The sequence below is a fragment of the Pezoporus flaviventris genome, unplaced genomic scaffold, assembly GCF_033815535.1.
Source record: "Pezoporus flaviventris isolate CSIRO_AGI_PZ_B2104156 unplaced genomic scaffold, CSIRO_AGI_Pfla_v1 ptg000041l, whole genome shotgun sequence".
In the NCBI taxonomy this organism is placed as follows: domain Eukaryota; kingdom Metazoa; phylum Chordata; class Aves; order Psittaciformes; family Psittacidae; genus Pezoporus; species Pezoporus flaviventris.
The window spans coordinates 13,383,535-13,407,241 of record NW_026892589.1 but is presented as its reverse complement, the minus strand read 5'-3'; the positions used below and the strand labels follow the sequence as shown (position 1 = coordinate 13,407,241).

At 46.2% G+C, this 23,707-nt stretch overlaps 2 protein-coding genes across 6 annotated transcripts in view; one reads left to right on the top strand and one right to left on the bottom strand.

Moving 5' to 3' along the window:
• Positions 1-1,386: 1,386 nt before the first annotated feature.
• On the bottom strand, positions 1,387-10,309 carry TRAFD1 (TRAF-type zinc finger domain containing 1). 5 transcript variants are annotated; one of them, XR_009745757.1, is made up of 12 exons: positions 10,098-10,309; positions 8,653-8,788; positions 8,525-8,578; positions 7,203-7,467; positions 5,521-5,787; positions 4,898-4,968; positions 4,580-4,795; positions 3,228-3,354; positions 2,797-3,124; positions 2,190-2,262; positions 1,897-2,033; positions 1,690-1,816 (listed from the first exon to the last, which is right to left on the bottom strand). XR_009745757.1 is itself a non-coding variant. In XM_061466438.1 (12 exons), exons 1-11 carry the CDS (start codon positions 10,145-10,147, stop codon positions 1,962-1,964), a joined length of 1,659 nt encoding a protein of 552 aa, XP_061322422.1. In that variant the 5' UTR covers positions 10,148-10,309; the 3' UTR covers positions 1,703-1,816; positions 1,915-1,961. The 5 variants fall into 5 exon arrangements, 4 of the variants coding, with proteins under 4 accessions (XP_061322424.1, XP_061322425.1, XP_061322422.1 ...); XM_061466438.1 differs by having other exon boundaries at positions 1,703-1,816; positions 1,915-2,033; XM_061466439.1 differs by lacking the exon at positions 1,690-1,816 and having other exon boundaries at positions 2,797-3,103.
• A 65-nt stretch (positions 10,310-10,374) lies between these two features.
• Positions 10,375-23,707, top strand: part of NAA25 (N-alpha-acetyltransferase 25, NatB auxiliary subunit) — a 28,039-nt gene continuing 14,706 nt past the window's right edge. The window contains exons 1-11 of the mRNA XM_061466423.1: positions 10,375-10,521; positions 13,665-13,750; positions 14,177-14,315; positions 15,734-15,852; positions 17,726-17,800; positions 18,618-18,725; positions 19,166-19,244; positions 19,764-19,875; positions 20,677-20,766; positions 21,106-21,275; positions 22,036-22,148. Of these exons, the coding sequence (XP_061322407.1) occupies positions 10,464-10,521; positions 13,665-13,750; positions 14,177-14,315; positions 15,734-15,852; positions 17,726-17,800; positions 18,618-18,725; positions 19,166-19,244; positions 19,764-19,875; positions 20,677-20,766; positions 21,106-21,275; positions 22,036-22,148 (1,149 nt within the window). The 5' untranslated portion in view covers positions 10,375-10,463. The remainder of the gene's footprint in view (positions 10,522-13,664; positions 13,751-14,176; positions 14,316-15,733; positions 15,853-17,725; positions 17,801-18,617; positions 18,726-19,165; positions 19,245-19,763; positions 19,876-20,676; positions 20,767-21,105; positions 21,276-22,035; positions 22,149-23,707) is intronic.

The following is a 23,707-nucleotide window of genomic DNA, read 5'->3' as shown; positions in this document are numbered from 1 at the left end:
TTCCCGGGCCGGTGCTGCCGGGATGTGTATGGAATGTCGGGTGGGTTTCTCTCTGAGAGTTGGTTTGTGTCGGGTGTAAATCTCCCGTCCCAAGGCTGGGCTGCTCGGGGGGGGCTGGTGGGCACGGAGCTCCATGTGCCGGTGTTTCCCACCGCGGCTGCTGCCGTGAACAAGGAACTGCTGCTGCCCGTCTCCTTCCCGTGAGCCGGAGCAGCCCGAGCCCGCTGCCTGCCCTCAAGGAGCGTCGGTCCCGTTACTTGATCCGTATTTATTACAGTAATTATTTATAATGACAAATAACGAACTCTTGGTCGACGCCGTTTACACCACGAAGCTGCTGAGCCAGGACCAGCCCGCATGGACTTCAGTTCCTTCAGGAGCAGGGCGCCTGCGCTGGAGCTGAGCTGTGCTGGGGCAGGGTGGCTCCAGGGTTCTATGCTCCAAGGAAGGAAGCGCTGCAGCGGTTCGACTGTCGCTCAAATGGCCTTTTAATTAAAGCTTTTCTAATCATCATTACTTCCTCGTGCTTTAAATGAACTTGACATTGTCTGTAATAGGCTTGTTTGTCAAAGCGAAGATTGGTTTGTGATGATTATTATTATTTTTTAATATATATTCATTCAGAATGTAAAATTATCCATAAATAATGGCAAACTGCTGGAGCGGGGCCGTGGTTCCAGCTGGACACGTGTCCACCTCGGTCCTGCACACGGCGTTAACCTGTTCAGTGCTCTTGGCCATGGAGTGTACACTGCATAAAGGTGATTCCTGCCCTCCCTTCGGCTGTCCTGTGTCCTTCTTTGGGGCTGGAGATCAGTAAAGATGATTAAAGAAACCCTCCACTGCTCGGGCTGCAGGTTCCCTGCTTTGAGATCCCACTTTCTGGGGTCAGGATGCTGTACTTGAATCAGAGATGGAAATGTCTTGCACCATCATGCTCGTTCATCTCTTTACCCACCCCAGAAGCCCTTTGCTGAGCCACAGTGGCTTTCCCCAGAGCTGCCACTGGGTTTAAATACCTTTATTCTGCTTTTGTTGTACAAATAAACCCTGAAGTTTGGTGGAAGCATCCACAAAATGGATGCTTCTTTAGTTTAGAAGCAGGATTCCCTCCAACCATTGTCACTCTTTGTGCTGTGGCCTCTGTGGCACTGCCAAGGCCTCCAGCACCAGACGAGTGATGGGCTCATTAGCCCTGTTCATGCCATCTGTGCTACCTGATTAATTAGGCTGATGCCCATGGTCATTATTTAAGACCTCCAGCTTTTCCATTACCTGTTCCCACAGCACAAGGGATGTGAACACCAGCAAGGACCTAACACAGGTAAGAACAGTGCAACGTGGATGGTCACACATCGCCTCAGAACAGATCACTGCTGCACAGGGTTTGGGGACAGCATCAGATAAAGTTTATTACAGGGAATTTAAAAAGCCTGGACTCTAACAGAGCAGGGGAAAGCGTTTGCAAAGACCCCACAGGCTTGGGGCTTGTCCTGTGACACCCAGAACCCCCTCACTGTGCCCCCCGGGAGCACCCAGGGCCGGGCACCTCAGGCAGACACAAGACGGAGCATCAGGGGCTGGTGCAGGGGATGCAGTGAGCCAGCCCCTGGGCTTCCATCCCTGACCCCATTGTGCAGTGACAGCCAGAGCCTGCCCTCTAAAGGACCTGGTTGAGCTCCCAGCCTTGAACAGCAAAACCTCCTTCACTGGGTGGCACAATGAGCCCCCATGGAAACATAATGCAGGTGCTGCCCCCGTTGCCGTCTTGGGGTGGGGTCCAGTGCAAAGCACAGCAGTAAAAGCCTATAATACACTGTCAAAAATACAGCTATATATATATATATAAAACACTGCCTATAAAAATTTAAACTCATAGAAAGCCTTCAATGACACGGCCATAGAGGAGTTTACTTGCGCTCGGAGAAGTAAGTAGTAGAGGGTGCAGTAACTGTGTAGAGCTAAACGTGCTTCCCGTTGGTGGTGGGTCTCTGCTCCTCTGGCTGTCCACGTGCTGGGCTCTGGGCTTTGGCCTTGAGGAAAGGGGAGGAAACAAAGTAAAAATGCAGTTGTCAAAGAGCTCTTGGTCAGAAGCAGGTGGTGAAACCCTCGCTGGAAGGGCTAAATGGTCCTGGTGCAGCCACCACGAGGGTAACAGCCAGGCCCTGCCCTCCCAGCCCCAGCCTCACCTTGGTGTTCCTGCACCTGAGGCTGCCTGGACGTTCCCGTGCCCCAGGGCTCCTTCCTCCTCCGTTGCTGGCCCTGGAGGGTGAACAGGGACACATTCTGAGGCAGGGAAGCCTACCCCCATCTGCAGGGCCCTCCCTGCAGGCAGACACGGGTCCCTCCCAGCAGGGACCCTCTGGAAGCCCTTCATGCTTTTGCACCCTGACTCGGCAGCAACAGAACCAGATCTTATGCAAAGAGCACTGAGGGAAGCAAAGGTGAGAGCATGGCAACAGACAGATGAGGAAGCATTATCCTATGTGTTCTCCCAGTGACCAATTTCTCCATTCTGTGTTGATACAAAAGCTTGAGTTTGCTGTTTGAAACTCAGGCAAGCCCCAGCCCAGTTAAACTGAGTGAAACCCTTTCAGTCACAAGCAAATAAACAGGAAGGAATCCAGACTTGGACCATGGGGAAGTGAGGCTGAGGACGGGAGTGGGTTTGTCACTGTCAGCTGCAGCTCGGAATGCACCAGACCTAAGGTGGTGCCCCTACTTCCACTAGAGCGAAGCTTGCTCCTCCAGCACCACTGAACCCTTAGGGCAGGCCTGAAACGGGAACGGTGGTACCTTGGCTGGGCTGGTGAAGCTCTGGAGATGCTGGATGTGAAGCCTTCTGAATGGCAGTTCTGAGCAGGTCTCCCATGTGGTGTTATCCCACCCGCAGGCTCGCCTGTGGCTCTGGTCCTCGGCCTCCCCTCATTGACAGACGCCTTCCTGGGCTTCCCTCTGGAGGCAGAAGCATCTCCAGCTCTCAGGGAAGAGGCCAGGGGTGCGTTCCTGGCATGTGCCGCGCTACTCCGGGCTGTGGTCCCTCGTGCAGGACAGCTCAGCTCCTGCTGCCCAAAGCCGCCTGTGCTCCAAGCAGAACCATCTCCTGGGAGGGCAAAATACAGCACTGAATAGGAACAGCAAACACAGCAAGAGACATTGAGCCTGGGACACGCGGTGCCCCTGCAGACGTAAAGGAGAGCACGGCTAAGCCTCTGTTCTGCCCTCACCTTGGGGCCGGGCCCGTCGCCGAGCCAGCTCTGCTGATCCTCTTCTCTCTCTGCTGGCCTGTGGAGAGGGTGGCTGCCAAGATGGGAAGCTGGTGGCAGGGCTGGCTGGGCGCAGGTCACAGTGGTGCTGGAGCAGAACACACATCTGAGTGTTTAAACGATAGCTCCAAGGACAAAAAGCAAGTTAAAAGCGCTTTCCAAGTACGCTGCCCACACGACTTCCCCTGCTGGCTGCACTTGTAAAGTCACAACTGAAATACACTGAGGAACAACAAAGTGAGAGTCAAGGGACAGAGCAAAACCAGGAACTAGACAGGAAAACCCATCTGGTACCTTCGCCAGGTACCAGGAATCACTGCATGGAATGTAAAACTTTAAACATGGGGTGTCCTTTATGTGGTCTGCAAACAAACCCTATGGCTGCAACTCAGCTCCAGTCACTAAGAGTTAACAAGCAGCAGCAGCTGGTAGAGAAAGCAGCTTTTGCATGTCCAAAGAGGTGAGAGAGGTGAGGGGAAAAAAGAGCCTTCCAAGAGCCAACTGTAATAGGGAGTGGGTTTTAAATAAGCTTCATCAGCTCTCATTCCTATTAGTAGTGATTTTACTAAGCCCTAGGAGAGGAAAGGCCCAGAACAAGCAAACCAAACAGCTTCACTAGTTGTTAGTTAGGACTGTAAGAATGTGAGAGCTGTGTTTGCATCACTTGGCTGGAACAGGAGCAAATCCCAGAGGACTGACTCTTCCTGCACCCCCCAGATCTGCTCTTCAGGTCTACAGCAGCACTGAAGCACCAAACGGGTCTCCTTGGTACCTGCTCAGTGTTCTGGGGCAGCAGTAACAGCTTCAGCAGTGACGGGACCCGGTGTTCTTTCCACATGGGAAGTACCAGACAATGAGGAACTGGAATACTCTGCACCACCCAACACTTTCTCAACCCACCCTGCGGCCGAGCCTCCGGTATGTTCACACCTTACCCACCCTCTTCTTCACATCTACCCTCCTAGATTTGCAGTCTGTACTCTCTACTTCCTTCCCTCACCAGCGTAAGTTACACACTTGTGCTCCTCTCCCACCTGAGCTGATTCATACATCCTGGTTTCAACATCACTTCTATGTTCAAATCAAACATTTATATTGTGCAATTTCAGGGCCTTCTGTTTAGTTTTGAGCTTTCAGAACAATAGTTATTTTTCAGTGAGAGCCTCAGCATAGCCCAACATTTTAGCTGGGAACCAAGAGGCTTTGTTCAGGAAGATTTGACACGGGATGGTTACATGCCACAACAAGGACTTGCCACAGTCCTTGAACAACTGGATGTGACACAACAGATCAAGCTCTGGCTAGTTTAGTACCTGATGATGGAAGAGTGTCTCCTCTTCCAGCTGGATGCCACAAAACTCACAGGGAATGATAATGTCTTCCTCTGCCTGCACAGCTTGGGGCTGGGATGAGGAGAGAGACCCAAAGCCTTTGGACCCACCAGCACGCAGACCATCGTATTCCCATGGATTCGGAGAAGAACTTCTTTTACTGAACGAGGCAAAGGCACTTGCTGGGTTACAACCTGTCTGTATGCAAGGAACATGGCAAGATTAGCTCTCCTGCTGAGCACAGGTTGACTTGAAAACCCATGCTCTGCAAAGACCCCTAGATCCAAGAAAGTACCAAACCTGGTGAAGAATCAGGTCCTCAGCAGGGTAGAGCTCCTCACAAAACTCACATGGCAACATGATGATCTCATCTGCAAAGGAACAGTTATACCCTCAACCATGGGGCAGTCTGATGCAGCTGGACTGACTTACCCTCAAAATCCCTAAGCAGCAGACCCCTGGCTCTAACACCAGGGCACCAACTGGAGCAAACATTATGGAAACACTCTGGTCCCACTTGCTGAATTCCACATGAGCAAATTCACATCACTCAGAATGAGAACAATGTTTTGGGGTCAAAGATCTATCTTTTGTCTATCTATCTTCTTGTAAAAAAGCCTATTACTGCCTTTAATAAACCCTTTAGTACCATTTCTCCTTTCAGCACAAGCTGGCACTTCAGGCCTCCCCCGGGTCCTCCCTTCATGTTTATCACCTACTCAGTTGTTATGAAGCTCCCGCTACATACCAAGGTCAGAGATTCACTACAGCTTTGATTTCTTCCTTCCCTGCTGCCTTGCTTTAGAGGGACTCTCAAAGAGGCTAATTCTGCATTTTAAGTCTCTGACATTCCCAGTCCAGGAATCCTCTCTTTCCTTCTCCCTCCCCTCAAACTTTAAGGGAACAACAGCGTTTATACTTACTTTTACTGATGTTTGACATGCTAGAAGGCACGAAAGAGTCACAGAAGGTATCCAACTCGTCTCTATCATTACGATAGGCAGATGACACAGACTCTCTGGTGTAGCAGTTTTCCCAGAAGTCACTGGGAATTTCAGCTGCAGTGTTCTTGTGCTGATGATCCTCATTCTGGAGGCTGAGAGCCAACGCGTAGTCTAAGTCAGGGTTCCACCCCTCGTCAAGTGCAGAATGGGCACTTTCACTTCTCCCCAACCGCTCCAGTTCATTCCCTTCAAAAGACAAGTACGAATTTGAGAGAACATTAAGCCAGCAACAAGCAGTACCCTCCTGGACACCGGAACAGCTCAACTAGGAGGGTTTCACATGTGCACACTCAGAGTTCAGCACTCAAAGCCTGTATCAGATTCATAAGGAAGGTGATGAACAGTCAGCCTACTTTTGTTTGTAATAAGCCAAAAGGAGAAACAGAAGGAAGTTGTTCCTCTTACTCCAAAAGCTTGAACTTAAGCTTCTTGGGAGCCTTACAGAGTCACTGAAGAACCTTCTGGGACCTACACTGTGAACAAGGTCCAACCCACAGCCTGTAGTCTCATCCCTTTTACAAGGCTGAAACACTTTTTTCAGTATCTCAAGGAGAAAACAAATTCCTTTTACTGACATGACCCTTGACAACAGTGGGGATTAAACACGTCCAGAAGAAAACCATAACGTGGTTTCTGGTAGGAAAGCCCCACTGAAAAGAAAACCAGGCCCAAGGCTCAGCCAATGATGCCTAAGGACACGCTCAGTGCTCCTCACCCATGCTGGCCTATTTCAAGTCTCTCTGGTATTTCATTTGTACTGATTATGTGAGAATTTTAAATACAGCTCCCACATGCATAAAAATATCCCCTGTGAACACTCTTTAGCAGTTATTGTAAGCAGCCTACAGGCTACAGCTCCACAGATTATTCAGCTTTATTAGTCAAACCCAGAGGTTATTTCTACAAGCTGAGCAAAGACTGTAAGTTAGGACTCTGCACTGTGAAACCCTCCACGCAGCCCACAGCAGAACATGAATTCAGCTCCTGGAAAAGCTGGGTCTGAAGTGTGATGCAAGTGGAGGGAAGAGATTAGAGGCTTAGGAAAGGGCAGAGGCATTGATAATCGTCTCAGTGATGGCCAAACAGGATGTTCCTGCTGACATGTGCTCTACTACACATGGGAACCCACGTCCAGCTCTTACCTACCCACAACTGAAGGAAAGAGCAGTGCAGCTGCTCAATGAAAATGGACAGAATTTGCAGTGAGCAAACAACTCCAACTTCATTTTTAAGCTAGACACCTAGAGACAAAAGAACAGGCAGTGAACTGGGCTTTCACCCCGGGTACCTCAGAGTCCTGCATCCAGCTGGCTTACACCTTTGTAGATCTATTCCCTGGCAGAACAGCCCCACAGTGCCTCTGGAGCTTCCATGATCCCCTATTCTCACAGAAAGCAATTATAAGACCTTACACTTGGATCAAGTGGCAAATGTCACATCAGAAGCCAGTTATTGCTCTTCTCTCCACCTTACCTCCCTTTTGCTTTCTTTTTACGGCTGAAATAGTTCTTCTGCTAATGTCCCCAAGGGTTTTCTCTCCTACAGAGCTGCTATAAATGTGCTTTTCTGGGGCATTCTCCACAAGGGCCCAGGGTAGTTACCTGATCCGAGTTGCCTTCTGACATCTCGAAGGGCATGCAAAACTACAGCCTCATCCTCAAAGCGAGCCACTCCTCTCACTTGCTTCACCTCTTGCCCACAGACTCGAGGATGCTCTTGGAGATCTTTCACCATGATGTTACGACCGCATCCTCCACAAAGCTCAGTCCTGGCCCCACAGTAAACTTCATGGTCCAGCAGCTCCTTGAACGTAAGCTGTATGTCACAGTACTGGCAGAGGGCAGGACGCAGAGGGCACGCTGACGCCTGGGAATAGAACAGAGGGATTATTTTTCACCTACAGAAGGCAGAGGTGAAGAGAGCTTCTCAGTTTGCTTAGGAGCTGAGTGCTCCATTGTTTCTTTAGCCAGCCCCAAAGCTACGCTGAAGAACAGCCTGGAAAAAGATAGGACATGAGAAATGGAAGAAAAATGTGTTGTGTAACCTGTGTAGTCATAAAGGTGCCAAGTGAAGCACTCCCAATACTCAGATGGGGTTTTGTTAACCTGTATTGCTTAGACAGCAGATTCACATTGTGCTTTTTGAAGTTACAATCCTGAACTTGTTACAGATACAGACTTGAAATCACATTTCATTGAGCACTGCTAAAAACATGTCTGTGCCTGTTCTGTTAAGGAAGAGATTTACAGATCATTTGCTACTCAACAAGAATTGCTGGCCTATGTTCTTTACCCTACTGAGTGACAAGTAAGTGCTAAGTTGCCCTTCAAAAGGGGTTAAACATGGATTAAATACACGTCATAATTGCAGATGCTGCAATAATGCATCATCATTTGCTTTACAAACAAAACTAAAAGCACTACACACAAGCGTGCAGGATAAACTGCTTGCAAGGTTTAACTGGACTTATCCTTTTCTCCTCACAGGATTGCCTGTGACAGCAGCCAGCACCTCAGAAATCCCACTGTGTCCTAGTCTAGTTCATTTTACATGATTTCATTTGATGAGTTATTAAAACTCCCATAATGAGTGCAGCAGAGTCAGAACAGTGTGATGTTGAAGGAATGGGAAAAGTCAAGTTGATGATGTTCTGTACTTCTGAATTAGCATTTTTCATCTTGATCATTGATAAGGACAAAATCACCAACTATCACGGGTACCCTTTAAAAGGAAGACTTGAGCAGGTTCCACCACTTTCAGGCAGTTGCCAATCACCTTCTGTCAGAGGGTTTGAATTTAGAAAGCACAGGTCAATAAAATGGATTCCAACCACAGGTTGGAAGCCAGGTCTGGGCTCTAGAATTGAGCTTGGAAACACCATAGAGTACCCCTCCAAGTGTCTAATAATATCAAGTCCACCAACCTCATGATCCTTCAGGAGACTGTTTTCTATCTTCATCCTGCACTTGCAGGTAACCTACAATAAACAAAACCTCGTTAGATTAATTGCCCCAGAAGTCAGCAATGTCAGAGGAGACACCCATTTCTCACCTGCACGTGCTCGGACTCAATGTGGTTCTTCATTTCGGACTTCGGGATGGATTCGCTGCAGTAGCAGCATACTTCAATATTTCTGCTACAGTGGATTTCATGGATGATGAAATTAACAGCAGGGATGTCCTTTTTGCTGTGAGAAAGTCACAGAGGTCACTTTGCAGAAAATACACTGATAATAATAGTCCCAAGCAGTTTTTCATAAGGAGAATAAAATCCTAAGAAAGCTTTCTATGAATTCATGGTTTAGAGAGGTGGGTAACTAAAAAGAAAGGCAAGCCCAGCCAGGCCTCAGTGCTCCTTTATAGTGGGATATTAGCATGAAAAAGTCACAACTTTCACACCGCATGAAGATAAAATCAAAGTGGATTCATTTCCTTGTGTGAAAGGCAATTTTTGAATCATAAACAAGCCATTGCCAGGTTTAAGTGAATGAACTAATCTGGGAAGATAAAAAGTTTCTTCCTGAAATAACCTGGCTATGAGGCTGAACAGAGCTCTGCTTGGAGAATATAAATATCAGATCCTGTCAGGCCAGATCTGCTCAGTGAAGGAGCAGTAACTGCATTTACTCCATGGCCAAAGTTTCCCAACTCATTTCGAAGACACATATTTTCCTATCTTGAGGAGGATGCACGGCTTACAAACACAAAGGGTCCAAAAAGAACCGAGGCACTGGGAGCTTTGTTCTTATTCCTGCCTCAAGCAGGGAAGCAGCATTTCCAGATGGATCTATCCTCTATCCTCTCCCCCCAAAGAAATCAGCCTTCAAAACACCATCATTAACTTTATAACCTATTCCTCAGTGCCTTCCGTATCACAAAGGAAGGTCATTACAAGCCTTCTGTAATGAACAAACGTTCCGTTCTCTCCCTTGTCAGATCCCAAGCAGCCAATGCCCTGGCAAAGCAACAAAGCGCAACAGCAGTGGCTCAGCTGCACAAAGTGGCTGCTTGCAAACCAACTCCCCCGATGCTGCAAGAAACTTGTTCGGCTTCTGGTATCTCTGAGGGAAAAAATAAGTGAGGTTCTGTAGCTGCTTCTGTTCCAGATGCACTCCCGAGGTTTCAGCGTTATCAGTGAACGCATTACCGACATCGGAGCCGCTGCGGAGGGAACTGTTATCAAAGAGAAACAAGGCCACGGCGATACGTTCCTACTGACTCTATTTGTACATCTGCGTCTGAGCCGTGGGGCTGCCGAAGGAAAACTTGGATTCACAAATCCACATCTTCATTTCTATCCGAACGCCCTGGTTCGGATCCTGTGGTTTCTGTTCAATAAAGGCTGGGAACATCACAAGGCACGGCAAAGCCCAAACCCCCACCGTTCCTAGGGGATCATACGATCACGGCTCGCCCGCCCGTCCCAGTGTCCCACAGCGCTTGGAGGGAGCCCACGGCGGCACGGAGCCGCCACCAGCGCTCGGTTTCGTTTCTTACCAGTTCCCGCAGAGCCGCGTTTCCGCCTCGGTAACCGCCGCGATGGCCATTTTGTGCCCGGGGGCCGCAGGGCAGGGCCCCCCTTCCCTCAGCCCCTCACGGCGGGCAGGGCGCTCCCGGGGCCCGGGCCGCTGCTCCCTCCCCTCAGGCGAAGCGCGGGCTGGGGCTCCCCCGCCCTGGGCACGGCGGGGTGGGACTGGGACTGGGACTCGCGCACCCGGCCCGGCCCCGCTCCGCTCCCTTCCCGCAGCTCCCCGGGCTCCCGACACCGGGCCCGGCCCCGCCCCGTGCTTCCAACCGGCCCCTTCACCCCCGCCCCGGGCCGGCCCGGCCGGCGGCTGCGCACTGCGGTTCTGCGCTCTCATCATGGCGGCGCGGGGCCATGTGCAGGACCCCAACGACCGGCGCCTGCGGCCCATCTACGGTACGGACCCCGCGAGCCCCCGGCCCGGCTCCCGGCCCTTCCGCCGCGGCATCGCGGTGCTGCCCCGACCCGTCCGGCGGCCCCTGGGCGCGGCGCGGAGGGGCCCGGCCCGGTCCGGGGAGCGCTCGCTGGCTGCTCCGGCGGGCCCCGCCGCCCGCCCGCCCGCCTCTCCGCCTCTCCCGCTCCATCCCCGGCGCCGGGGCAGCGCGCTCGGGGGGTGGCGGGGAGCGCGGCCCCAGTCCCGGCTGCTCCCTCCGGAGGAGCTTCTTTTCCGCCGTGGGGGTGCGGGTCGGTCCCGGCTCCCACCCGGGGCTGGAAGCGGGAGTTCGGGGGCACCCGGGGTCCGTCCCCGCTGCGCGTCTTCCTGCGGGCAGCGGAGCTTCCTTCAAGGGGATCCCCATCCGGACACCCCTCCCACGGGTCCGGGGTGATGCGCGGAGGGGCAGTACCCATGGGGAGGGGGGTTTCTGCGCCTCTTTCAGTCAGTGCAGCTCTGGTCGGCGTTTGTTTCTTGCTGCGGAGAAGTTGGAAAAGGGTTAGCTCGTAAAAGGAGCAGGGGCAGTCGCGGGTACCTTAAAGTTGTGTTTTGAAGTGCTGTGGCACAGGTAAATTACGGTGTTATGGAAGTTAATTGGGAGACGAGCGAAGTAGTTAGAAGGTGGTCTTGTTAAGAAACTTCCTGTATTAAGCTTTCCCCAGTATTTCCAAGGGTATTACATGTAATTGGGGTTGCTTAAGAGACTGGAGGCAAGCTTGGCTCTGTGTATGCAAATATAGGGAAAGAGAGGAGAAAAAGACTTCCCCAGGCTACAGTGTCGTTTATCCTCTAAAACTGAGGATTGGACAGAGATATAGGAGGATGTTCTCAACTTCTTTCAACATTAGAAGAAAATAACTCTTCCTCCGAAGGTGGAGAGCTGCCCTCATTTGGGATGCTTCAGGAATGTCCTATGCTGTGAGAATATTGCGGTTATAGACTTGCGTTCGTGATGGTTCCAGTGAGGTGGAGGGGGATAGTTGTGTTTGGTTAAAAGAGTAAACATGCAGCGGTCTTAAAATTCATCTAATCATGAGTGCAGGAGTGTGGTTTGTCTGTATGTGACAGATTTAAGAGTTTTCCTTAGTTTTCTGTACATGCCATTGTTAGTAACGTGATTCTTTGTGTTGTAACCTGTGTGACATCTTTAAGCTGCCTTAAAAGAAAAAACTTGGTGAACTCAACCGACATTAAAGCAGATGATGCTGAGATATATTTCACTGTATTCCTTTCAGAGGCAGCTTTGAAAGAGCTTTCTGCTAGTTCTAGAGAGGATTATCTGCAGTGTAAGGTTGGCATCCAGGCTTTGGTGCTGCAGAACCCAAAACAAAGTGTGTGTCCTCAAGAGGGAAATACAAGACTTCACAGAAGTCACAACCTGGAGGTGTGCAGCGTGAGGCTGAAGGTCTGATTCTTGACTTAAAGCGGTGTTGTGGGTTTGCACCATGTGCGTGGTTGCTCAGGTTTCCTCGACAGCTACGTTTATCTTCCATCCTGTTCTCCCTTCACCTGGAGGTTCATTCATATGTTGCTTTTCCAGCCACTGAACATCTCCACCTCCAGACTTGCAACTAATATAGGCTGAAGTTGCTTTCCCTTTCCCTTGAATTCCTTTGGAAGTTGCCAGTACTTTGGCTTCCAACAAACTTACTTGTTGTTAGCAAAATACAGTCTCTTTATTCTGCTGCAGTTTAGAGAAGTTTGTGGTTTATTTGATTTACCTTAAGACAGCTGAAGTGGAGATGTTATCAGTACAGTTGTTAAACAATCCAAGACAGGCAGTGCAGCGTGTGTGAGCATAATTTGTGTGTGAGCTGTGCAACACAGATCCTTAAATCACAGAGTCTCTGCTTGTGCATGAAGACATGACCAGAACCTTGTATTCCATGGGTTTGGAACCTTTTCCCTGAGAAATCCCTGCTTAAGTTTTGATGTTGAAGATGATGCACAGGCTTTTTCAAGTTAAAACAGCCATCTAACCCATGGACAGTCACTGTCTTACAGCATCAAACTATATTTCATGCTGCAGCATTTTGTTTTGGTTGGTGTGGGCAGGCTGCCTTGTTTGAGGTTTTGTCTGCATGGTCTCAGGAGCCCAATTAGCTCCGCATTAAATCTGCAGCACTTACTCGGCCGTGGAAGCAAATGTTGAAGCTGCTGGCTATAAATCTCATCAGTATAGATGCACACTTTGTGCCATATCCCAGGAATTACTAAGGTCACCTCGGTAAAAGAGTTTTTTTCATAATGAGAACTACAGACTTGATGAGAAAAAGATGTCAGTGTAATTTCAGTTAACTGGTGTTGGCTCTGTTCAGTTTGGTGGGGAGAGGCCAGGACGATGCGAGCAGACCCTTCCCTGTTGGCACCTCAGGTGCAGCTAAGCTTTTTCTGGTAGGTTTTGGTTAGGTTTTGAGGAAGGGGAGGCATATAGGGCTCATGTTCTAATCTAAAACTACTTGTACAGTGATGTGATGATGTGCTCAGTGGTGAACACTGAGCTGAATACAGGAGAAAATAGACTTGAGGCTGGGGTTTGGGGTTTCTGCAGCTGAAGCTTTACTTGACATTGGGATCTCCCCCAGGAAATAAAACCATTCTGGTGAAAGATAGTGATGCTCTGTTAGGGGACACATTGACTCTGCCTGAGGTGTGAATCTTGTGGACAAGTAGGTTTACTCACTTAATACTTTGATAGATGTTGAGTGCTTAGTTTCCAACCTGCTGCCTGTTAAAAGTCATTGAAAGTCTCCCAAAGGCACACCAAATGAATTCCAGCTTCGGCTGAAGCCAAGAGGCTCAGCATCATTGCTAGCAAAGAGCTGTTGCTGCAGAACCCATTCTATTATGTCTCTTTTGTTGCTGTAATGATCTGTGTAGAGTAATTACAAAAGCTTGTTTGTTTGACTGACTAAAACTGGTACAGCAGATGAATACTTCATCTACAAAGTGACATGTTTCCTGAATGTTAGGCTTAGTAGTAATTGTACAAGGGAAATGGGGTTTGCACTACTGGCCTGCAGCACATACTCCACAGTAAAATTGGAGGTAGCTTTCCAGAATGGTCTTTGTGTTCTGGTGTAATGCTGTGTATGTTCTTCTGCAGATTATCTGGACAATGGCAATAATAAAATGGCAATCCAGCAAGCAGATAAGCTGCTCAAAAAACACAAGGATCTTCACTGTGCAAAGGTAAGTGTGACTGTGGTGCAGACCTCGTTTGGTGAGCAGAGCTCTGAGGCGTGATGCTGTCCAGGATCTTCCAGAGACCAGCGTGTTTCCTGAGCCCTCAGGAACATCTGGGGCTGTTCTCCTCCACACCATACCATGTAGGCAGCTCTGGTCAGTTTTCAGTCTGCAGGCTGGGAGAGCTGAGTGGTGGCTGATGCCTTAGAGCAGCCTGCCTGTCTGTTAAAGAAATGGAAAGCCACACTATTGATACAGCTTGCATTTGGAAGTTTTCTTCAATGCCATATGGATTAGAAGCCTAATAAAACCTGAAGGTCTGGAGAAGTAATGAGGTGGTTGGGCAAAGCTTCTCCCCACCAGGAATGAGAGGGTTTTCACTGGTAACTGCCAACTGTGCTCCTAACAGCTGCCTCTCCCTTGTGTTGATAGGTTCTGAAGGCAATTGGCTTGCAGAGGACTGGCAAGCAGGATGAAGCGTATGCTCTGGCACAAGAAGTGGCAGCACTTGAGCCCACAGATGATAATTCCTTGCAGGCCCTCACCATCCTTTACCGGGAGATGCACAGACGTAAGCTTTCTCCTTTCCCTCTCTTAAAAATCAGAATTATTTATATGCTTCTAAAAGTATGTCACCCACAGTTTCATGGGAAACGTGCAAAGTCTGGGATTTGTGTTAGGATACTCAGGGGATTTAAAGGATGCCTGTTATAAATGCCTCTAAGGCTCCAGTGATGATATAGCAAAGAACCTTGTTTAGGCTTCTCATTAACACTACTGTGTACATAGTTCCTAAATGAATGACATGGTAATAACAATCCATCACTATCAGCCTGTGAGTTCACTTTTTGATGAAAGCCACTGGAATTTGTTGTCTGTATACGTAGCAGAGATGACAAATCACACAGGCTTTTTTTGAACCTTATGTACTGCTTATCTACAGCTCTAAACAGTTGTTTATGGCAGCTTCTTGTGGTTCTTGCTGGTGGTAGTAACCTTTGTAGTTGAATCGCTGGAGCAATGGCATGGGGTGAAACAACTTCTTTAGAAATGGCTGTTGGATATCAGTCTGCAGTACAGCAGTTGCTCATGCTTTCCTAGCTTCTTTCTATGTGTGTAGGTATATGTAGAGTTGAAGCATCATTTCTTGAATAATGTGAAATGTTTCCTCTGTACGTGTGATTTCAATATAAAGATGTCAAAAGCCTTTTGGTGATTCTAAACTTGCATAAAGTTTAAGCTCGGATTTCTAACTTTTAGGTTTATAACTCAGAAAGGAAGTAGTGGGTGTCAGGCACTTCCACTTTCAGTCCTGCAAGAAAATTGTGATTAGATGGCTTATGTATGTGTGTTGAGGATATGTAAAATGTGTGAAAGACATTAGTTTTTGAATACTACGCTGAGATATGATTGTATAAGAAAAACAACTCTGGAAGGATGAAAATGTCAAAGTTTTGTGTATTACAATACCATAAGAACTTAGTCATGACAGAGCTATTATTAAAACATACTATTAAAAAGTATTTTACTTGTTAAGAGTGCTAAAATAGGCAACTGGGAAATAACAGGATATGACTAACATAAGTAAACCTGTGATAAGAGTAACTGATTTGATATTAGGTTCTGAAAATGTTCTGTGTTTAGGCACAGAATTCATGTGGAGCAGTCATTCTGCCAGGAGCAGCATCTTAATTCAGTTTAATGCTCCAAAATAGATTCACTTCCTTAAGAAAAAGACTTCAGTGCTTCTGAGCTGTTCAGTTGTTTCTGTTAACTCTGGTTTGAGGTTGGTTTGTTTGGGTTTTGTGAGCCCTTTCCTCCTTTGCCTGATGTATGTAGTGTTTGGGGTCTTGGGAGGGAGAGCCATTTTTGTGGTTGATGAGTGTAATTAAATTACAGTTCAGAGTATCACTGATATTATCTTTAGGTAGCTGTGCTTTAAAATTACTCCCAAATTTGTCTTAACTCGAGCATTTGGGTTTGGTTTAGCGGAACTGGTAACCAAACTTTATGAGGCAGCTGTAAAGAAGGTTCCCAACAGTGAAGAGTATCACTCCCACCTCTTCATGGCCTACGCCAGGGTTGGTGAATACAAGAAGATGCAACAGGTATGATCAACAGTTTGTGTTCTGGTCATTTTAAGGTGTCTTCTTCTGTATATGTTAATCACAAGTCATCTTCCAGAAAGCTCAGCTGGGTTAATGCAAAGGTTAGACTCTCTTATTCTTTACAGAAAGGCTTAAAAGACCGTTATTTGAGGGGTGGCTTATCTGAAGACAAATGATTTCTTTTCCTTGTGTGGGTTAGGACAAAAGTTGTGCCTTTTGTGTGTGTAGTCTGATAGAAAATCTTGGTTATTTTGGGGAGGTTTTTATCGGCCTGTCTTAAACAGGCCAGTGGTTACATATGAGCAGTGTATTACAAAGGAATTCTGGAGTAGATAGAAAAAGATGTGGCTAGATCTTCTGATCCGTATTTCAGACATGATTTACTCCTTAGTTTTACGTTTGGGAAGAGGAATGTTGCTCATGCTCTTACCTCTGTAGTCTAATATCTAACTAGGCTTGTATTGGTTGTAATTCAGTGAAGGCAAATTAAAAAGCACTTCCTTGAAGCACATCTCAGCTGGCAGAACAGCGTCATGCTGGTTAGTTTTGTTTTCATACCTTTCAAATTAGGTGCCTGGAGAATGCTTATAAATGGAAGATTGTTTTCAAACCATGTGTGTTCACTCTTCTGCATAAGAAAGCACAGAGAGCTGAGTAAATAAGTCCTAAACTCCCTCTTGTTCCCACTGTGTTAAGGTGACTTGAATTTTTGTGCAAATAACTAGAGGAATGTATTGAGCAGAAGTGTTACCTTCCATTGTAGCCCAGCTTGCATGCTGTTTGAGTTCAAGCTGTAGGTGGAAGCTAAGTTATTAATGTACATAGAATGACAAGCCTCGTAACACAATATAAATTTCAGAGATGGGACTATGTTAATTGTGCTCCTGTCTACAACCACAAGTGGAAAAAATGCCCGTCTTACACAGATAAATAACAATATTTAACATTTATATGACCTGCTGTATGTTTAAAATGTCATAAACATGTATCTAGTTAAGTTATCCAGACACTGGCAGAGTAGGATGTCCCAGACTGGCCTGTGCACTTAACTGAAGGACTTAGAGATGCAAACAATGTGTGGATGCTGACTTATCAGAGAGTGAAAATAAACCTTAGTGTTGTAGGGTATTTCATTTGAAAGGACTGGAAAATGCAGTCAGGAGATAGGCACACAAGTCCGTCTGTGTTAGTGTACTGTATTACATGTAGTTTCTCAAACTTTTTACAGATTTTATATAGGTAAAAGTGTTGTTCCTCATTATATACAGGCACTGAAATTTGTGAAAAAATGTGTGAATAAGTCTGTATTAGGCTAGGAAATCTTTAGTTCTTTGGCTCTGCTTTGATGCATCCAAGCTTTCAGCTCAACCTTTGCTTTTAACCACAGCTTTGCATGTACACGTGACCTCATGTTTCAGGTATCTGAGTATGCGTATGTATGACATGAGCATTGAGGGTCTGTTGCTTACATGAGGGAGGCGTGTGGTTTGCTGTGCCTTTTAGCACTGAGTGAACATTCTAGTGCAAATCAGCACTGGAAATAGCCCCTTCCTAAAGAGTAAGTTTTCTGCTTCCTCATGTAGATACCACTTCTAATTAAAGCTGGCATCTGTTTAGGCAGTCGTACATGCACATGCTCATTGCTGTTCCCTGTCAGACCTACACAGAGTACTTCAAAACGTTTTCACCCTGTTTCCTTCTTTAGCAAAGTGTGTTAGGATGGAAGGGCTCACAGGCTGATAAAAGTCCTCCCATGTAGTTGCTAGTTCTGTGTTGTCTCCTGCCATCATTGCTGCTTAACTTGTGTTTGTCGTGAGTGCTTGTGAAAAGAGATGTTTTGGGAATGATGAACATTTTGCCTTATATTTTTCAGGCTGGAATGGCACTTTATAAGATTGTACCCAAAAATCCTTACTATTTTTGGTCTGTGATGAGCCTGATTATGCAGGTGTGTACAGAATTGCAAATGAGTTGACTTTTCCTGCAGGTGCAAATATAGAAAAGTTCTGAGTGGAAATATTGGGGATTATTTGAAGTAAAATGTGTGGTTGAATGTATCTCTATGATGCTGGGAGAAGGACTGAGCCCTCCTCAAGTAGCACTATTGATGTGGTCCAAAACGAATGCTGTAGTGTTTTGATAAAGCAACATGACTGGTCTGCCTTACCGCATTTATGTAACTTGAATTCTCCTCTCTCTGGACTGTCTTTAGTTAGCTCATGAATAGCACCTCAGATATCTGCAGCTCCTGAGTCAGAACTGTTCCTCTCCAACTAGGTTACAAAGGCTCTAGGAGGAAAGAAATGAGAGCTCTGAGCTTAGCATCTCTTTAAGACTGCAGAGGGTCTGCAGGAATAGACAGCAGATTGGCTGTGCTGCTGCTGGTGACAGCAGGTCTGGGCACTGTTCAGACAGCCCAGAAGTGTTGGCCAAATACAAAATAAGCATGGGGGCATTCAACACCTTCTCTAAACCACCATGGAATGGAAAACAATGCTGTGTTCTTGCTGTATGTTACCTACCATGGGTATTGTGTGCCTGGATGCATAAGTGTGGACAGTGAAATCAAGAGTAAGGTTTTCTGTGTGTCAGTAGTTTTAGGGCTGCCTTCTAACAGAGGCAGATGGCAGCTCTGAGTGTGTGGGGTTGGGAGAGGGGAACTGGAGCACCTGGGTGGGTTTTTTCCTCTTTTAATGTGGAAAAAGCAATGGGAAAGACAACCCACGAAGCTGCTGAGCTGGTCCAATAACTCTTCTCTTCTTCAGTCTATTTCAGCCCAGGATGAAAACCTCTCAAAGACAATGTTTTTGCCACTAGCTGAGAGAATGGTGGAGAAGATGGTGAAGGAGGATAAGATTGAAGCTGAGGCTGAAGTAAGGCTTGCTTGCAGATACTTTCAGGTTGATTTGGACATTACTGAGGGAATGCACTGTTAAAAGGAGTTGATTATTGTAACAGTTTTCCAAGATAACAATCAGTAGTTTTCTGGAAGTCAACGTGAATGTAGTGGGACAGAAGGAGCAGGAGGTTGAGAGGGATTTGGAATCATGTGGCCAAGGAAGTATTTTGGCACTTGATTTGACTGATGAAGTATTTGATTTTGCTCCCTGGGAGGCCCCAGGAGAAACTTCAGGACCAAGAATGGAAAAAGACCTAAATTCCTGAATGCTCCACCCTCTGGGATGCTAAAGATAGCTTTGCAGGCCTGGCTATCTCCTCTTCTAATGACAGGAACACAAGCCCCTTTATTTCTTGGCACACCTGAGTCTTATTTTACTAGCAAATTTCATTGCAGTCTAATCTTTCTTTTAAGGTCGAGCTGTACTACATGATCCTGGAACGTTTGGAGAAGTATAAGGAAGCCTTAGATGTTGTGAGAGGAAAACTGGGAGGTAACGTATTCTGTCCATTAATCATCAGACTTGTGTGGAGGGCACAGCAAGTTCTCCTTTGCTTCAGGCTTGTCCACTGCCCAAAAAAAGTAAGAAAGCTGTAAGAAGCCTGACTCTTGGCATCAGTTTCAAACATTGATGCAAACTGTGGAGGTGCTCTTGTGCAGGCTGGTTTTACCCACCTGATTATGGTATTCTAAGTGTTATTTGCTGATGAACTTAGCAGCAGTGTGCTTAACAGTAGTAGATTGATAGCATATTCGTTTGTAGCTGCCATCTTCCAAAGAGGTTGCTAGTATCTTACCTTTTTGAGGGTTTTCTGGTGATTAAAATGCACTTGCAGTTTTAAGGAATTGGGATGTAAAAGCTTCCATAGGAGATTTGTCCTTTCTGTCCTCTGAGGGCCTCTCTTTTACACTTACTGATTTGCAGCCTGGGCTATAATAAGAAGCTTTCTGCAGAAAGTAGAGAAGGAAATGCATTGATTAAATCAAACTTGCCCTTCTGTTTTTAATGTAGAGAAGCTGACAAGTGAGCTCCAAAGCCGTGAGAACAAGTGTATGGCAATGTACAAGAAGCTGTGTAGGTGGCCAGAGTGCAACGCGCTGTCGAGAAGGCTGCTGCTGAAAAAGTGAGATTATATTTCTATTCCAAAAACATGGGAGAAAAAATTCCTGCCTGGCTGTGAATTGCCTTGTTCAGTGGGTTTGTAAAGGGTGGTTAAACCGGGAGAACATCGCAGGATCTCAAAGCATTTCCAAATGTTTGCAGAAGGATGGAATGTTAAAGGATGTGGTGACAGGGAGGGTCAGTTGCTTCTTTTTGAAGGCTGACTTTAGCAACATGTTAATGCAGTCAAACTGTGTTTACCTCTTTGTTTCTAACGTCTGTACTGCTGGTGCAGCTCTGTCTTTCATGGTGGGAAAGGAAGAGAGCTGCATTTACATTTAATTTTCTGGAACCTCGTTTCTCTCACTTGGCCAGACTTCATCCTGGGAAATGCTTTGAGCAGATGCATCAGGAGGGAGCATACTGATATGAATGAATCTGTCTCTTGGAACTGTCAAGAGAGATGCATTGTTTGCTTTTTGTATTTAGTTGTGAGTTAAACACGGAAGAGAAATTTTTGCCTTAGCATTTTGGGGATATTAATGTGCTCTGATTGGAATATGAATGTTAAGAGGAGAGTTTGTAGCTAGCCTCAGTTCTGTGTTGAAATTGCTTCCTTTAATACGCTTCAAGAATTCAGGACGATGATGGCTCATAAGATGCGAGACCTTTTTGAGGAGAAATGGTTCTTTTACAGTTGTTTTTTCTTATTATGAATATGGCTATTCCTTAAATCCAGCTTTTGCAAGGAATGCAGTTTTAGCAGTGAGTTACTGTTTTGGCAATTCCCTAAACTTTGTCCTGTGCCTGATGTTTGTTTCAGCTCAGATGATTGGCAGTTTTATATAACTTACTTTGATTCAGTGTTTCAACTCATTGATGAATCCTGGACACCTCCACCAGAAGAAGAGCAGTAAGTTGACAGCTTTACTGTTGGTTTGGTTTCCCTTTGTGCCACAGTGAATTGTTTCCATTCATATATTCAGCACCACACTGTCTGTGTCTTTTGGATGACTTCTTGACATCAGACCCTAAGTAATGTGTCCTTCCTACTCTGTGTTGGATACTGGCAATAGTTTATTGGAAAGCACTGTTTAAATAGTGGTTTGTACTCTACAGAACTCTTCCAGTGCTTGCTTTCCTGGTGATGAGTTAAAGAATCCATCATGCCAGATTTCCTTAAGAGGAATGTGCTGAACACGTGTTGTCAGTGGGGAAAATCAAAGAACCTCTTGTCTCTTTACCTGCACAGCTCTTTGGAAGGAGAGGTACACTATTCTATAGAGCAAGCTGTGAAATTTATAGAAGAGAGGATAACAGAAGAATCTAAGAGCTCTCGGCCGCTTCGGGGACCATATTTAGCTAAACTGGAGCTGATCAGACGTTTGCGGTACAGAGGTTGTAATGATGAGTATAAACTAGGTAAGAGCCACTTAAGTGGGTGGTGAATTGATCTTTTGGAGAGAACACAAACTCAGAACAAGCTCTTTGCTAAATCACTGAGTTAAATACAATTTCTGTTATGGAAAGGCATGTGCTGTTGTTCGTATGTAGAGTTTTGAAAGCATTAGAAGATGAGCTTTGAAGAAGGGCAGGTAGTTTCCAACTACTCCAGGTCTTGTAGAAGCAAGCAGGGGACCTTTCTAAAGGGCTTTTCTAAAGAGCACACAGTCACTGATACGGCAATGAAAAGCTCATTCCTGCTGCACTGCTTTTGTAGAAAGCCCTGCTGTCACGCTGTGGTCTCAAGGTAGTTTTTCAGTTCAACTTTCTGGCAGTAGCACCAGGTTTTCCTTTTTGAAAACGCTGCATTAAAAAATCACATTTAGGGAATTGGTGAAGGACAGAATGTGATTAGAGCCACATCTGTGCTGCTTACTACTTCCTTTTGTATTTCCATCCAGCAATAAGTTGCTGTTAGATAAGCAGAGGCCTGCTATGCTGAGCTCTTATCTGCCAGAGTAGCTTGAATGAAGCTCTTGGGGTTTCTTTTCATGTGTCCTTGGTTACCAAAGACATTGAGCCTCTCAAAATCTGCAGTAGTGCAGCTCTCTTATCTAATCACTATGTACTCTCAAAGGGGGGGGGGGGAAGGCATTAATAGAGTTTTCTCATGTTCAGTGATGTTACTGATTCACCTTTTAACACAGCATATTAAAAAGGTGAACTGGCTTTTTCCTAGGTGATCCAGAAGAACTAATGTTCCAATACTTCAAAAAATTTGGGGACAAACCCTGCTGTTTTACTGATCTCAAAGTATTTGTGGATCTCCTCCCATCCAGCCAATACACAAAGGTAAGGAAAGCTAAAGAAGTGGTGGCAGGAACTGCAGTGCTTGTTTGTGCTGTGATCCCTTTATCTTAAAGTACCTGTGGTTCATATTCAGAGACCTGAAACATCAATTTTTTACCTTCTTCTGAGATTCAGAGAACTCTTTGCAATGTAGAAAATACAATGAACATCTGAATACACTGAGCAATTTCATTCCAAGGAGTTCTACTGGAGACTAAAAGCTGAGTTTGATCCTGCAAGTTCTCTGACCTAATGTCATATTCATTTGGCCTTTTTATTATCCTTTGAAGGTGTCAGGGTGCTTTGGGGTGGTCTTGGTTGAATTCTCATATCTTGTAGTGAAAAGCTCTCTAGGAATTGCAGTTCAGTTGATGAGCTGCCTGATAAACTCATTTTAAATGAGTAATCTCTCATCACCTTTTGTTTATAGATCACAACTTACAAACTGGAGTAATGTAACACTACAGAAAGCCCATCCTGGACATCCCTCTGGGTTCTCTTTGCTGTATGCTGTAACTTGTTTTACAGAGACATCCTCCTCTTTCCCATCCCATCCATCACTTGTTTTTCCCGTTAAAGTTACATGTTTAATGGGAAAAATCTGCTCCCTCATCCATGCAGACAGGGTCTCACAGAGATGTTTTGGTTCTGCTGCAGTGCTAAAGAGTGGACACCTTGATACTGATCAAGGGGTGACCCAGAGACCTGTGGCAGCTTTTCCAGAACCTCTCTCTCCAACCAGCTCTCTTTCAGTGAAAGCCTATTTGTGCAGAGTCATGAGCAGCTCTTTGAGTGACTTCAGTCATTGGGAATCCTGCCACTTACCCCATTGTTTTTCTGAGCCATTATGTGAAGTTATCAGAGCTGGGGAGGGCTGGACACAGAATCCTGGATCAGCCAGAGGCAGCTGATAAAATGGAAATGGAATGTAGATAGTGGTGGTGTTTATCTTAGTTTATTAGAATACTTTTCACTGCTAGTGAGAATGGTAGTCCCTGTATGTATGGGTTGCTGATGCTGTTTTGTGTTAAAAGGTGTGGTTTTACCCCACTGGCAAGAGATGTGGTCAGAAGGAGATTTAACTTGTAGTTCTGGAAATGGTGATGCCATTGCAAGGTAGCCCTGAAGTACTGAATAGATTTAATCCTAATTTTCCAAGATACAAATCCTAAACCTGGAGGAAAGAGGGAAATTATCCTTAAAAGTTGAGGCAGCAGTTTTGTCACAGTGCTCATAAAACCATGACTTTGAATAAATGCTCTAAAATGTTCTGATTGGCCTTAAACCTGCTGCTGATTTAGTGAATATGTCATCTTGTGTCATACTGAGAATATGGGGATCTTGCAAGGCCACTAGGCACACCAGATGTTGCAGTGATTATTTCTGGACTATCAGTCTTGATTTCCTAGAGGCATAAATTGGAGCATGTGGCCCAGTGATTTGTTTGACCTTGCTCAGCTTGGCAGAATCTCAGACTGAAAAGATCTGTCAGCACAGTCTACATTAAAGGCTATGGGGAAAACTGGAATTTGTTGCATGGTGCCTGGTGCTCCTCCTAGCTA